The sequence below is a fragment of the Desmodus rotundus genome, chromosome 7, assembly GCF_022682495.2.
Source record: "Desmodus rotundus isolate HL8 chromosome 7, HLdesRot8A.1, whole genome shotgun sequence".
NCBI classification, from domain to species: Eukaryota; Metazoa; Chordata; class Mammalia; order Chiroptera; family Phyllostomidae; genus Desmodus; species Desmodus rotundus.
In genome coordinates, this window is record NC_071393.1 from 129,244,248 (window position 1) to 129,258,527 (window position 14,280).

Consider the following 14,280-nt stretch of genomic DNA (forward strand, 5'->3'; position numbering starts at 1 on the left):
GCCCTGAATGGCGCGCACACTTCAGCAGGTGAGATCAGGGGACAAGCTCCCCGGGGGCAGAGGAAGAGAGGAGTGGTGTGCTAGGGTGGGCAGGGTCCTCAGTGCGCGCACACTGGAGGAACACGAGGCCCAGAGACCCACCATGCCTTGCCCAAGGACGCACAGCAAGTCGGTGGAGCCATCGAGTGGTGGAGGGTCAGCTGGGTCCCTGTGCCACCATCTGGAAGCCTGATGCCTGCCTCGTTGCCCTACCCAGGAGCTGTGAGCAGCGGGGCACCAGGGGCAAGAGGGGTGAGGCTGGGAGGTGGAGCGAACTGCGTCCGGACCCCCACTGGGGTGGGGAAAGGAGACAGGGGGCGGCCCGATGACGTCATTTCCGGGGTCGGGGGTATATAAGCGGGCGCACGAGAGTGCTGCTGCCACTGCCGCCACTACTGCAGTGTCCCAACTGAGTACAGCGAGGCTGGTGGGCGGACCAACAGTCGGACGAACACCGAGACTCTGCGACCACCCCATTTCCGCGCCAGTGCCGCGGTAGCCCGCTCCGCACCGCGTGTCCAGCCACCCCTCGCACGGGTGCCCGCCGTGCCCGGCCCCAGACCTCAGGCTGCTCGGCGCCCCGGGTTCGCCATGCGCTCCGCCGCTGTTCTGGCGCTTCTGCTCTGCGCGGGGCAAGGTGAGCGAGCGCGGGGTCTCGGGGAAGAGTGTCCTGGGCTCCCTGCCTCCTCCCGCCCTGTCCGCCCTGACGGCCAGGCACCGCGCAGCGCGCGTGCCCCACCATACCTGCCCTACCGCGCGGCGAGTTTTCAGCACCGCGGACAGCGCCTCCGCCTCCCTCCTGACCCCGCGAAGTGGCCTCGGCCCAGAAGCCACACCGGACGCTTCGGGCGCGACTCCTGACTCCGCGAGGCAGGGCCCCCTGGCGCCTCCACCCCGTGTCTGGGCTGTGCAGTCCGGGCTGCAGGAGGGCCAGCTCCGGCTCCCTGCCGTGGCTGGCCAAGGTCACGGGGGGAGATGGGAGGTCTGCTGCTGGCTCCCCCTCTCTCGCCTCTTTCCCTTTTCATCCTCCCACTCTCCCCATGCTCCTGCCCTTGACTTTTACCTCTCAGTATCTCACAGCCCTCCTTCTCCATCTCTTTTCCCTCACCGCCCCGGTCTCTCTGCCACTCCCCGACTTCTCCTCCCACCCCAACCCCATTCAGCCCTTGGCCTTGTTTTCACACTTGCCTTCAGCTCCCACACTCCCTCCAGAGCAGACACTTCCCCGAAGGGCAGGGTTAAGGCTTCAGGGCAGCCTCTGGGAGACACCCCCTTGGGGCAGCATCCAGGGAAGGGAAACAAAATCAGCCCCAGCATCTCATTTGGGTGGGAGCGGTTTTGAGTGGGAGCACTGAGGTGAATGGGCCCCTGATGAACCCCGTCAGGAAGGACTGGGCTCTCCCCTCAGAGCAGAAGTGTGACCCCAGCTCTCTCTTTTTCTTCCCAGTCAGCGCCCGCCCTGTGAACAGCCCTGTGAATAAGAGGGACACCGAGGTAAGAAGGGGCGTGGGGATGCCCAGGAGGGGGATAGGAGGCCCCAGTGGACACCCTACAGCCAGTCCTTGGGCAGCTGCAGAAGTGAGTCTGGCATTAAGCCAAGAGCCAGCACTGCGGCTGCTGAGCTTGGGGACAGCTTGCAAAAGAAGAGATCAAAGGCTGCTCGATTGCCCCGCCATCCTGCTGTGGGGACTCCCCCAGCGTCCTCTGAGCTGAGTCTGCAGCCCAGTGGGGCCCGTGTCTTACCTGCTGGACTGAGGTGCCGGACCCACTGTCTTGGACATTCGGAACTGGCAGACCCACTGAGAGCTGCTGGGGGTGGCTTCTCCATTCTGGGCTGTGGTCGTCCACAGACAGAACCAGGTCTTCACCTCCCCCTTTACTTTAACCCCTCCCCCCATGGCTCCACAGGCAACACCCCCACACACACACACACACACAGGCACTCAAGCCGGGGATCTCCCAAAGGGCTGCCATGAAAACCTTGGTCATGGCTTCTGCGCCCAGGGTCCTGGTCAGTTAGGGCTGATGGTGGACATCACCCAGGAAAGGGACTTAGGAGACACTGGTGGGGGGTTCTGTAGCCAGCAGGAGACACTCCATGTTGGGTGTATACTGGAAATTTGTTCATGTCTGAGCTGGGGCTATTTTTCTAGTCTCTGGTGCTCACAGACACCTTCACTAAGAGTCCAATGAATTTCTGCTCCCCACCTTTCCAGCAGCTGTTCGCTTCCATTCCAGAGAGGCTATGGTTAAAACCCAAAACATCAATTTACTCGACTATGTTTCCTCTTCTTTAGTTGAAGACAAGTCTGTACTTAAATCTCTACCACTCATTGTAGCTGGGTGGTCTTGGGGAAATCCCCTAACTTCTCTGAGCTTCCCCCTTTCCCATCTGTAATAATATTTCCCTCGAGGAGAGTTATGAGGAGTAGGAATCAGGTGTGAGGTGCCTGGCACATAGTAGGTCCTCAGTAAATAGGCACTGTTACTTCTAGAGGTCCCCTTCTCAATCTCCCCATTGTTCTTGGGGTCCATACCCAATTCTTCTCTCTCAGAATCTGTCCTCTTGAACTGTTGGTTATCTGCTATTCCCAGGGCAAGGTCTGGGGTTGCAGGGAGAAACGAGGTACAGGCTGAAGGGCCCTCCTCACCAGGTCCCTCTGGGAGACATTCGGGTCACCATATTGTACTCAGGAGCCTGGGATCAGGGGCACCAGGACAGCTGGGTAAGACCTGATTGTTCCATCCTCAGATGCTATGACAACTGTACAAGCCATTTGCCAGTTTGCCATCCTGGATCCTTGGACGGGTTGCCTTGGCATCCCGTACACACAGCCTTCCACCCCCTCACTCCCGACAGGCATGCCTGACGCACGTCTGACACCTCCTGCCCCTCCGCCTGGCTCTAGACAGCTGAAGCAGGCTGGGAGTTGTGTATCCCTCCCTGGGGATGTGTGGCACTTCCGCTTTATAGAGTGTTTTTTCTTCTCAGTCCCATTTTACAAAGGAAGAGACTGAGGCTCAGAGCAGCCAAGTCACATACCCCAGGCAACACAGCTAAGATACCACACACACTGCAGTTGGCACCATCTTCAAATGTCCATTTACCAGGAGCCTGGTTACCCACAGCGCCTTGCTAGGCACTGGACAAGACTTTTGGGGATATGGCTGCTGTTGGCTTGGGTGGGTTCCCAGGTATAGCTGATGCGTGCCCACCTCCAGCAGTGAGCCCGCCCCGTGGAGCCAGACTATGATGCCCTGCATGACAGCGCCATGGCTGTCGGGAGACAGTGGTCCCACTACCGTTTCCAGACAGGGCAGAGCCAGGGAAGGCCTTCGTTGTCCTCCGGGCGGTCGAGGGAGGCTTCCTGGATATAGCTGTTTTTTTTTTTTTTAATTAAGATTTTATGTATTTATTTTTAGAGAGAGGGGAGGGGAGTGAGAGAGGTAGAGAGTTAGGGAAACATCACTATGTGAGAGAAACATTGATTAGCTGACTCTCACAACGTCCCCAACTGGGGACCTGGACTGCAACCCAAACATGTACCCTGACCTGGAATCAAACTGGCCACCTTTCTGTTTGCAGGAAGACACAAACCCCGCTGAGCCACACCAGTCAGGGCAGTAGCTGACCTTTTGGGCATCTGCAAGACTAAAGCACTTTGGCAGGACATGTCTGATGCCCGAGAGCAGCTCCCCCATCTTTGCAGAAACCCTTGGGGATGAGAAGGCACCAGGTAGCCACCCCCACCAGGTAGCCAGTAGAGGGGCACCTGCTGGCCAAGTGATGGGGGCGCCTTCTCTCGCCATTGCTATTATCTGGCTGAGAAAGCAGAGCTGTGCCCCCGAGCCAGGCACACATGGACTGCTAAAGAGAAAAGCCAATGCCCTATGTCAGGGATGTCACTCATTTTCACCAGGGGCCACATCAGCCTCACAGTTGCCTTCAAAGGGCCAAATGTAATTTTAGGACTGTATAAATGTAACTACTCCTTAACAGTTAGGCGAGAGCTTGGCGCTGCCGCCAGGTAGAAACAAGGTACCGAGATGGATAAAACAAGGTGGAGGGCCGGATTCGGCCAGAGGTCCTTGTGTTTGCCACCTGTGCCCTATGTCCTCATTAGAAACTTGCCCTGGAGCTCCCAGGGTCTGCGTCGCATGCCCAAACCAACCCCTACCTGCCCTGCTCTCTTCCCAGGTGATGAAGTGCATCGTTGAGGTCATCTCCGACACGCTGTCCAAGCCCAGCCCCATGCCTGTGAGCCAGGAGTGTTTTGAGACACTCCGAGGAGGTAGGGGCCAGGCTGGTGGTGCTGCCTGCTGGGCTGGGGGGCTAGGACACAGGTGGGTGGCTTTGATGGAACTCAGCGATCTAATTCAACAGGCACTGACCGCGCATGTGCCAATCTGAGTGGTTCAGGGAGAGGAAGGTACACTGGAGCTTGCCAACTAGCAGAGGGGACAAAAATGGACGCAATTAGTTAGGATTCTGGGCAGAATGAAACCAGGGCTGCAACAGAGTGTGAGCTCCCTGGGGACAAGGATTCGGTGTGCTACAGCCCCAGGGCCAGCAACACCTATAGATACCGGATGCATAAAGGACCACCCACGATGGGCACGAGAAGGAGGAAGCTTTGCTGAGCCCGCAGTCACGTTTAGACCTGCCGGTGGTGAGAGCCAACATTAGCACTGGGGTTAAGAGAAAAGTGGGAAACCAACAGGTAGCGAAGTGAAGAAAGGGAATCCCGGAGGATCGGACGACACAAGCAAAGGCGCGGAGACTGCAGACGCCCCTACCTCACCTCAGGGCTGCCGTCTCTTGGCCGAGGTCCGAGTGCTGGGACAGGGCTGCCCTTGCTGTTGTAGTAGAAAACTGACGCTGCCTCGGAAACCAGGTCATTTTAAAAGTGTTATCTCAAGACCCGGTCTTGCTGCCCCCACCCAGGCTTTGAGCTTCCAGAATCGAGTTCTTGTGCTCAGCTGAAATTGCTGACGCCCCGTCTCTTTCTCGGCTGTTCTCTGGCCATGGCCCATAACGACTCTCCCTCATTGCAGATGAACGGATCCTCTCAATCCTGCGACATCAGAATTTGCTGAAAGAGCTCCAAGACCTTGCTCTCCAAGGTATTTCCAGCCACTGCACCTGCATCTGGGTAAATTCCAGGGACAGAGAGCCAGGAAATCAGGGTGGAAGGTCCAGCAGGTCCATATCTTTCTGATACGCAGGTATCTCCTTTCGACTAGAGAGTGGGATGGTGGGGTCCTCCACACCCCCTGGTCCAGCCTTCCATTGACATAGTTGAGCTCAAGGCCCAGAAAGGTTAAGGGTCTTGCCCAAGGTCACGCAGTGAGTTAGGGACTTGCCAGGACCTGATGCAGCAATCCGAATACCCACGGCCTCAAGTTCAGCCACTGCAGCGGGGTCACTTTCTTGACTGCGTGGCAGAGAGGGTCTTTTTCCTCTGGGCAGCCTCCCTTGCCCATGACCCCTGTCCATTCCGGTCCTCTGGTCATTCCGGAAACTCCCATCGTGGGGGAAAAATCATTGGCAGCTGCAGAGCTGCCCAGGCAAGGAGCCCTCATCAGGAGCAGGCACAGGTAGGGATAGTCCCAGGCGGCAGCAGCAGCAGCCTCAGGCTGATGCAGGGAGAGGACTGTCTGGATCACAGCGGATGACAATCCAGGGCTTGGATGCAGGCACGGGATTGGCTTTCTCCCAGGGGCCTGGACCTTTGGGGTCCAGGGCGAGCAGCGTTTGCTTGAACCAAGAGCCCCCAGGAGGTAACAGTCAGTTTTGTAACCTCCTGCTGCAGGGCCCCCCAAGCTACCAGGTGGGTCCTGAGGGGGCCCCAGTATCCCTCCGCTTCTGCCCCGGGACCCTCTGTTCCATCAGACTTTGTTGCTCTGTGGGGCAGTAGGCAGGGCCCGTTCTCATTTCCGAGGTGTGAAACTGAGTACGGAGGCGGTGTGGCCCCTTGATGGGCCGCAGCTGGGTGGGGACCAGGGCAGCCAGTCCTTCCCCCCTCCTCCAGCTCTCACCCCCTCAGGGCCCTGCCAGGCAGGCCTGCAACATGACACAGGAGGAAACAGAGGGGCCTTCCCTTTCATAGACAAACGTGCTGGCTCAGACCAAAGGGGGCTTTCTCCTCCTTTTCTCATATCAGGTGCCAAAGAGAGGGCGCAGCAGCAGAAGAAGCACAGCAGCTTCGAGGAGGAGCTCTCAGAGGTTCTTGAGCAGCACAACGACCAGGGCGGGCTGAAAGGTGCGTGCTGGCCCGCCTGGCCGGGGACCAGGGCAGAGAGGGAGGAGATACTAACAGTAGTTGTTATAGATGGAGGCTTGCTAGGAGGCAAGGCCCCTCCTCCACACCCTGTAATGTAGCTATTATTTCCTCCCATTTACAAATGAAGCCCAGAGAGGGTAAGTACCTTGTCCAAGGTATAACTGGAGCTGCGGATCTGGGTCTGTCTCACTCCCAAGCCCTCCTTCCGTCCCATCTACTCATCACAGAGAGCAGGAAGTGTCTGGCCTGGCTTTTCCCAGCGGCCCCTGCAGCAGGGCTCCCACCCTGAGCACCTGCCCTCCCGGGGTTGGGTGGTCCCTCAGCCTAACCAAGTTGTAGGAGGGTCCCAGAGGAACAGGTGCAAAACACTAGACAAACTGGATCATCTTTCCCGAGGCCAGAGAGCTTTTAGGAGTCAAAGAGGTCATGGCTTAGGTCAAGGGGATTCTGTGACTCATCCTCCTACTTGCAGACACCCCCAAAACGCCCCCTCAGGTCCTGCCCTTTGCATGTGGAAGGTGGGTGAAGGAGGCCAGTCTGTAGGAGCCAGGGTCTCAGTGGTCTTCTGTCCAGAAGCCTACCTGCCGGTGTGGCCAGGGGACTCTCAGATGGGCCAGGGCCATCTCCCCAGTGGCGGCTGGGGCAGGGCGTGGGCTCCCACATGCTGGCTCCATGGCAACGAGCATCTGGATGAGCGTGGATGTCTGCCAGGGGCCACGGGAGCAGGTGCAGTGAGTGTGTGTGTATGTGCATGTCTGGAGGCTTCAACAAGGGAAGCAGCCAGTGTCAGTGCAAAGAGCACCCTGTGCTCAGCATTCGGAAACTTGGGCTCAGGGCTCAGCTCAGCGGCCCACAGACTTCACAAGCACGGACAGGCCTCCTTGCCTTTCTGAGGGGCCGTCTGAGCTTCTGGGAGCACTTTCAGTGGGAGTCCTAGGGTCCCGTGGCGGACGCAGGCTGCTTTGTGCAGCTGTAACCATTCTGGTGCTGGGAGGGACTTCTGCTAGTTCACAGGCTGTCTTCAAAACAGCCACAAGAAAACGCCTTATAATGAAAACTCCAAATATTGAGGAACTGAGCACTTTTCCAGGATGCTCAAGACCGAGAAGCCCCACGTGGAGGGGAGAAGGGAATCACAGTAATGATGCCCCTCACACAGGGAGGTTGGGGGACCCCTCCCCCAAGATCACACCGTAGTTCAGCTGATGTCCTAATTTTCTACTCAGGGCTCTATCTTCTGGGGACATTTTAAAGGCTTTTTTTTTTTTTTTTTTTTTTTTAAGTCCCCCTTCTTCTTTAAGAGGTAGACTTACAAAGAAACACAATCCATTTGTGCCCAGGTCAAACCGAGACATGGAGATGGTAGCTCTGGTCCTTAGATCTGAACGTGGGCTCTGGGAGACCCTGAGTGCAGCCTGGTCCTCAGGGCCTGACTTTGCTCTGTTCTTTCTGCAGAGGAGACGGAAGAGATGTCCTCCAAGGATGCCGCAAAGGAAAGGGGGGACTCTAGCGAGGTAAAGAGGAATGGTGGAGACACAGACGGAGCCGAGCCCCAGGCCTCCCCTGAGCCTGGGCAGGAGTCCACAGTTGAGGACGACCAAGCCCCAGGGGAGGAGGAGTCTGCCAACACCGACCCCCCAGGCAGCCTCCCCAGCCAGAAACACCCAGGCCCTCAGGCCAAGGAAGATAGCGAAGGCCCCTCCCACGTTCTAGTGGACAGAGAGAAGGGCCTGGGTGCAGAGCAAGGGAAGCAGGCAAAGAGAGAAGAGGAGGAGGAGGACCCAGAGGCTGGAGAGAAGGCTGTCTCTGAAGAGGGCCCCACCGCAGCACCTGACCCCCACCCGAGCCTTGGCTACAAGGAGGCCCTGAGGAGTGAGAGTGCGTATGCAGTCCGAGAGCTCAGCGACGTGTAGGAGAGACGGGCGGGTGGGAGGGGGCCTCATCCATACTCTCATTCCACCTTCACAACAGCCCTGAGAGCAGGCATAATCTCTACTTTCCAGATGGAAACTAAGGCTCAGAGAGGTTAAGTAATTTGCCTGAGGTCACACAGCTGATTTGTAGTAAAATCTGAGATTCCAACCCAGGTTTGTCTGACTCCAAAACCATGCATCTCCTCTATTCTACACAGAGCCCCAACCCCAACCCAAGAGGCCAGAGGGGCTCTGCAGGCCGGTGGGTAGGCTTTGGGGACAGAGGGTCAGCATGACAGGGGGGAACAGGCTTCTCTGGGGGGGGACAGGGGGGACCAGGCTTCTCTGGGGACCGTTATCAGCTTCAACCGGGTTTAGGAAAGACCCTGGCTTCTCTCTGGAGCCTTGTCAAGGTCCTTCCTCCCTGCGTAGCCAGGCGACCCCTGAGTTGAGGGCTGCTGGGCTGAGAGGGCTAAAGGAAGAGGTGGGTGGCTTTTGATGGAAAAGCCGACCCCCCACCCCTGGACGCAGAGAGAGTCTTGCAAAGCATGGAGTCAAATGGCTTTTTTCCTCCAAGTAGAACCTTGAGGCGAGGCTGAGCTGGCCCTGCACATGGGGTCTGTGGTGCAACAGTGGCCACAGAAGCCCCCGGGGGAGTAGCTGGCCGGGGAAGGTGGTGACCCCACCCTCATCTCCTGCTCTTGTCCACCACCTGCTCCAGGTCGGTCCAAGGCTCTGGCTGTGGATGGAGGCAGGGAGACGGGGGCTGAGGAAGCACAGAAGGGGGAGCAGGAACAGTTCCTGCAGGAGGAGGAGGAAGAGGAGATGGCAGGGGCCCCCCTAGGCCCCTTCCGGGGCGGGAAGAGCAGGGAGCGGCTGCAGGAGCAGGAGGAGCAGCTCTCCAAGGAGTGGCAGGAAGCCAAGCGATGGAGCAAGATGGACCAGCTGGCCAGAGAGCTGACGGCTGAGAAGCGGCTGGCAGGGGAGGAGGAGGAGGACGACGACGACCCCGACCGCTCCATGCAGCTCTCCTACCAGGCCCAGGGCTATGGCTTCAGGGGCCCTGGGCTGCGAGGCTGGAGGCCGTCCCGCCAGGAAGACCCCGTGGAGGCGGGCCTGCCCCTCCGGGGGCGCAGCTACCCAGAGGAGAAGAAGGAGGAGGAGGGCAGCGCCAACCGCAGACCAGAGGTTGGTACGGGTGGAAGCCAGCCTCAGGCCAGGCCCTTGGGTGTGGGCCCAGCTGAGGGGCAGCGGCCCCCAGATATGTGTGCGGCTGCTGCTCTATGAGGAGACGTGGCCCCCTGGGAGTCTGGGCTGGAGAGGGGCTCGCATAGGGAGCTCTGGCAGACTGGGCAGAGATCTGGGAAGGGGAAGGAGAGAGGGTGCATCAGGCAGGAAGGCAGGTGACCCTGGCTCACAGCGGGCGCCCAGTGAGGCCGGCAGGCGGGCAGACAGCGGAGGGGGAGTGTTCAGATCAGCGTGTGGAAGCAGGAGAGGTGGTAAGTCGAGTTGGTCTCCAGAGACGCTGAGTGGCAACTGTCCTGAAGACAAGGGAGCCTCTGCAGGCTTGGGAGCAGGACAAGGGAGTGATGACGGGTGGAGCTTGGAGCTTCGGATGGAGACATTGGCAACTAGAGGGCCCAATGGCACTGGCTTTGGCAGGGCCACATGCTGCCCAGGGGATCCGAGGCCAGGGCACCATGGGCCCCAAGAACTGGGAGGGCATGAGAGGACAGGACACTAAAGGGACAGTTGGTATCCTGGGAAGACCCTGTGGTTGGTCCAGCCAGGTCCCCCCCTGGACCACATGTAGCCCAGGTACACCCTTCTCTCCCAGGTTCAGGCCCTGCCTCCCACCCCTGAAAAGCAGAGGGGGAGGGGAAGTGCCAGGTGACCTTCTGCCTGGTGGTGAGTGGGGGAAGCACATGGGTGCCCAAAAACCTGGGTTCTGCCTCCTCCTGCTGGGTGACCTTGGGCAGGTTACTCTCCTCCGAACATCATAGTTACCACGTTGTCACAACCACGGCACATGTGAGCTTTGAAACCTGGCCGTGCCCAGGGCTGCTCAAGCACCTCAATGGGGCACAGAGATGCAGCCCCATAGGAGGGGGGCAGGGAAGCTGGGGCCCCTTGCAGGCAGGCCACACAGCCTTGGGGTTGGAGGGGGTGGGGTGGGGGCCAGTGGTTCAAGCCTCAGGGCCCAGGTGGGAATCAGGACCTCATGGGGGCTGGGACCTGTGCACCCAGAGGATTTGGCCGCTCCCTCAGGCCTCCAACACTCTCTCTGGGCCTGGGACCAGGGCCCTGGCAGCCCGAGAGGAAGAAGGCACTTGCCTCTGTCCCAGGAGACCAAGGGGATGGGGCTACAGGCAAGAGCAGCTTGCCCCACTTCCCTCGTTTTTGGACCCAGGACAAGGCTGGGCACCTTTGATCACTCCCTGCCCTGCCCCCACAGGGGCCCTGAGGTACCTGCCAGCTCCCTTCTCCATGGGCAGAGGGAGCCCTGCACTGCAGGGAACAGAAGCGGGGACCACCCTGCCCGGGCCAAGGGTCTTCTTAGAAACGGCCCCAGCACCACAGAACTCATACCCCATGGCCTACTCCAAGACAGAGGGCTCTGGGGTTCCCATTTCCATGGCAACTAAGTGGGTCCCTGGTAGGGTTGGCTGTGCTGTCCTAGTGCAGGGTGGGGGAGGGTATCCTCTGTAGCCTGGCATCCGGCAGGGACCCCAAGAAGACCATCCCTCCTAGGTCAAGGCCAGGGGTGGCCTCCCCTGACTCAGGCTCCAAGTTCGAGGGCCTGGAAGCTTCCCAAGGTGGGGGCACCCAGCTGGGCTCACAGAACGTCCCTTGATCCAGCCTGTCAACCAGAGCTCAGGATGCCTGATCAGGAACAGGGACTGAGGCCCAGCCCCAGGCGGGTAGACCAGGGGCAGCTCACACCTGTGTCGTGGACCTATGGCCGCTCAGGTCGGGAGGCCTGGCCTCATGCCAGGACCCACCACCATAGTCTGAGCCTGGTGTGGGGGACTGGGAGGAGCCCTGAACCAGAGGCTTTGTTTCCCAGAGGCCCCCCCTGGAGCCTTTCAGGAGGCAGCGGGCCTGAATAAGAGGCCATCAGGCTGGGGGCGGGGGGTCAGGGCCCGTTTCCCCACATCCTTGTGCACAGTACTCCTCAGAGCAGCCCTATAAGGTGGCATCCCTGTGCCCGTGGTACACAGAGGCCCCTGAGGCTCAGAGAGGCAACATGTCCAAGGCCACACAGCTAGCCAGTGGCACAGCCTGTGGGGCTGATGGTACACTCTACCATTTTGGCACCAGCTCCCTGGGCCAGTCCCTGTATGACCCTCAATTTCCTCTCCTAGGACCAGGAGCTGGAGAGCCTGTCAGCCATCGAGGCAGAGCTGGAGAAGGTGGCCCACCAGCTGCAGGCGCTGCGGCGGGGGTGAGGCGCCGGCTGGCCACCCCACCCGGGGCCCCAAGGCAGCCTGTGGTCCTGGCTCCGCTCTCCCCTTTACAGGGCCTGGCCGGCCGCCCTGCACACTGCTTCCGACAGGGAGGTGGCCCCAGCCTGCCCTTGCCCAGGCCACCCTGTTGCCCCCATTGTCCTTTCCTCCCGCTCTTGACCCCAGTATACCCCTCTGCAGGGCGGACCCCTACAACTCTAAATGAGGACCCTCTCTCTGAACAGAGGAAGCTTTCTAGAAGTTTTCCTTCCACATCAGAGTCATTGGGCACAACTGCAATAACTCCCGACCTTTTGGTGAAAGCTGAGGACTCCCGACTGTACTATCTCCTGTGCACACTTCATCGAAGGAAGAATAAATCCGCTCTGGGCTCTCCTGTGTCTCTGCACTTTCGCATCTTGACTCAGAGTGCGGTGGGATGGATGGGATTCTGGCACAGAGACAAGGGGAGGTTCAGCAGCCTTGGAGCAACTCTTTCTGGACAGCTTCCTAGCCGTGAGATCTTGGGCAAGGGACTTAGCACCTCTGAGCATCAGTCTTCTCGTTGTTTGTGTAAGAGTGCCGACATCTGCCTCCAAGTGCGCAGGGATTAAGTAACACATGGAACCCCCCCCCCCCCCCCGCCCGGTTCCTGCCTGTCCCCCGTCCCAGCCATGCGTGAGCTGGGCCATGCACAGGCAGGTCAGTTTGGGAAAACAGCCTCCGCTCTTCGTGGTGCTGGGAAGAGGCCCTGGCAGCCCTGGGATGGCGCCCACTGCCAAGGCCGTAGGGCCCGTCAGCGTGAGTCTGCTGCCCGCTCTGACCTGGCACGTGCGCAGGACTCTGGGGCGTCTGAAGGTCTCGCACATTTGAGTGTTCACTGGAGTGCAGCAGGTCTCCATCCCTACTTTGAGGGTAGGGCCCCCGAGGCTCACAAGGTGAAAGGACTCACTGACGTCACAGGCAGGGGTGACACCCCAAACATGGAGCTGTGGGGATGGCAGGGCTATACATCAGAATGGGCTGGGCTGGTGCACCGCACCCACGGGGGAACCTGCAGAATACCGGGGCTGCTCAGTCGTTCAGCAAACATTTGTGAGTGGCTGCTTTGGGCCCGCAGACCTGGGCCTACAGGTACACAGGACAAGCCCTGACTTCAAGAAGCCACTGCCCAGACACGTGGGGGTTGACATCGGACTGGAGCTGGCACCCCCGGCCCAGCTGGGGAGCCTCAGTTCCCTCTGCTATGGAGTGGGGTTAATACTTACTATCTCCTCGCCAGATCGTGGTGGGGAGTCGCGAGGCCCAGACAGCCCAGAGCAGAAAACCATTATGATAACGCAAGTCACTTGAGGGGGTCTCGGCAAGTCACAGGGGGATGCCTGCTGCTGCCAACGCCCGCCCTCTCAACCACAGGGGACACCCTCGGAGCAGCTCATGCTTTAGGTGTTTATTTCTTCATGTCTCAAAGAGACAGGCTTGCCCCGTCCCCAATAGTGACAGAAACAGGCACAACGCCGTTTTCCACTAGTCCGTCAGGTATCAAACATTCACTGCCAAGTCTAGTTAGCCAGTGGGTCACCTTGTCCCAGAAATAGCCCATCCCTAAGATGGCCACCTACACTGCCATAACCTCAATCCCACGGAAGACATGCAACCAGTTCCAAAGAGCCAGTGCGTCTGATTACGCAACAGAAACATTCCAGGCCAGAAGGGAGTGGTGTGGAATTTTCAAGGTGCTGAAAAGCAAGGACCTACAACCAAGGCTACTTTACCCAGCGAGGCTATCATTTAAAGTTGAAGGAGAAATAAGGAGCTCCCCAGACAAGAAAAAAGATACAATAGATACAGAAAAAAGCTTTTGACAAAATCCAGCACTCATTTATGATCAAAACTCTCAACAAAGTGCAAATAGGAGGAACATACCTAAACATAGTAAAGGCCATATAATATAACATACAATAATAACATATATGACAAACCCACTGGCAGCACCATATTCAACAAGCAAAACTACAAGGATTGCCCTTAAGATCGGGAACAAGACAGGGATGTCCGCTTGCACCTCTCTTATTTAACAGAGTACTGGGAGTCCCAGCCACAGCAATCAGACAAGAAGAAAGAGAAGGCATTTGAACTGGAAAGGAAGAAGTAAAACTATCTTTATTTGCAGATGACATGATGCTGTACATGGAGAACCCCAAAGATTCCACCAAGAAACTACCAGAACTGAGAAATGGATTCAACGAAGTAGCAGGATACTAAATTAATATTCAGAAATCAGTTGCATTTTTATATGCCAATAATGAACTAACCAAAAGGGAACTTGAGAAAACAATCCCATTCACAATTGCTTCAAAAATAATAAAATACCTAGGAATAACCTAACCAAGGATGTAAAAGACCTGTACTCAGAAAATTGTAAGACACAGAAGAAAGAAATTGAAGAAGATACAAATAAGTGGAAACACATACTATAATCATGGATAGGAGGAATTAAAAAACATTGAAATGTCCATACTGCCCAAAGCAATCTATAGATTCAATGCAATTCCTGTCAAGATTCCAATGACGTATTTCACAGAACTAGAACAAATA

At 57.8% G+C, this 14,280-nt stretch overlaps 1 protein-coding gene across 3 annotated transcripts; it reads left to right on the forward strand.

Annotated features, from left to right (window-relative positions):
* The first annotated feature begins 406 nt into the window (after positions 1-406).
* On the forward strand, positions 407-12,075 carry CHGA (chromogranin A). 3 transcript variants are annotated; one of them, XM_045201225.3, is made up of 9 exons: positions 413-676; positions 1,487-1,533; positions 4,238-4,331; positions 5,095-5,163; positions 6,204-6,302; positions 7,779-8,201; positions 8,958-9,424; positions 11,602-11,681; positions 11,884-12,075. In XM_045201225.3, the coding sequence occupies exons 1-9, from the start codon at positions 631-633 to the stop codon at positions 11,906-11,908; spliced, it is 1,350 nt and encodes a 449-aa protein (XP_045057160.2). In that variant the 5' UTR covers positions 413-630; the 3' UTR covers positions 11,909-12,075. The 3 variants fall into 3 exon arrangements, with proteins under 3 accessions (XP_053784778.1, XP_053784777.1, XP_045057160.2); XM_053928803.2 differs by lacking the exon at positions 6,204-6,302 and having other exon boundaries at positions 407-676; XM_053928802.2 differs by having other exon boundaries at positions 408-676; positions 11,602-12,075.
* The last annotated feature ends 2,205 nt before the right edge of the window (positions 12,076-14,280 follow it).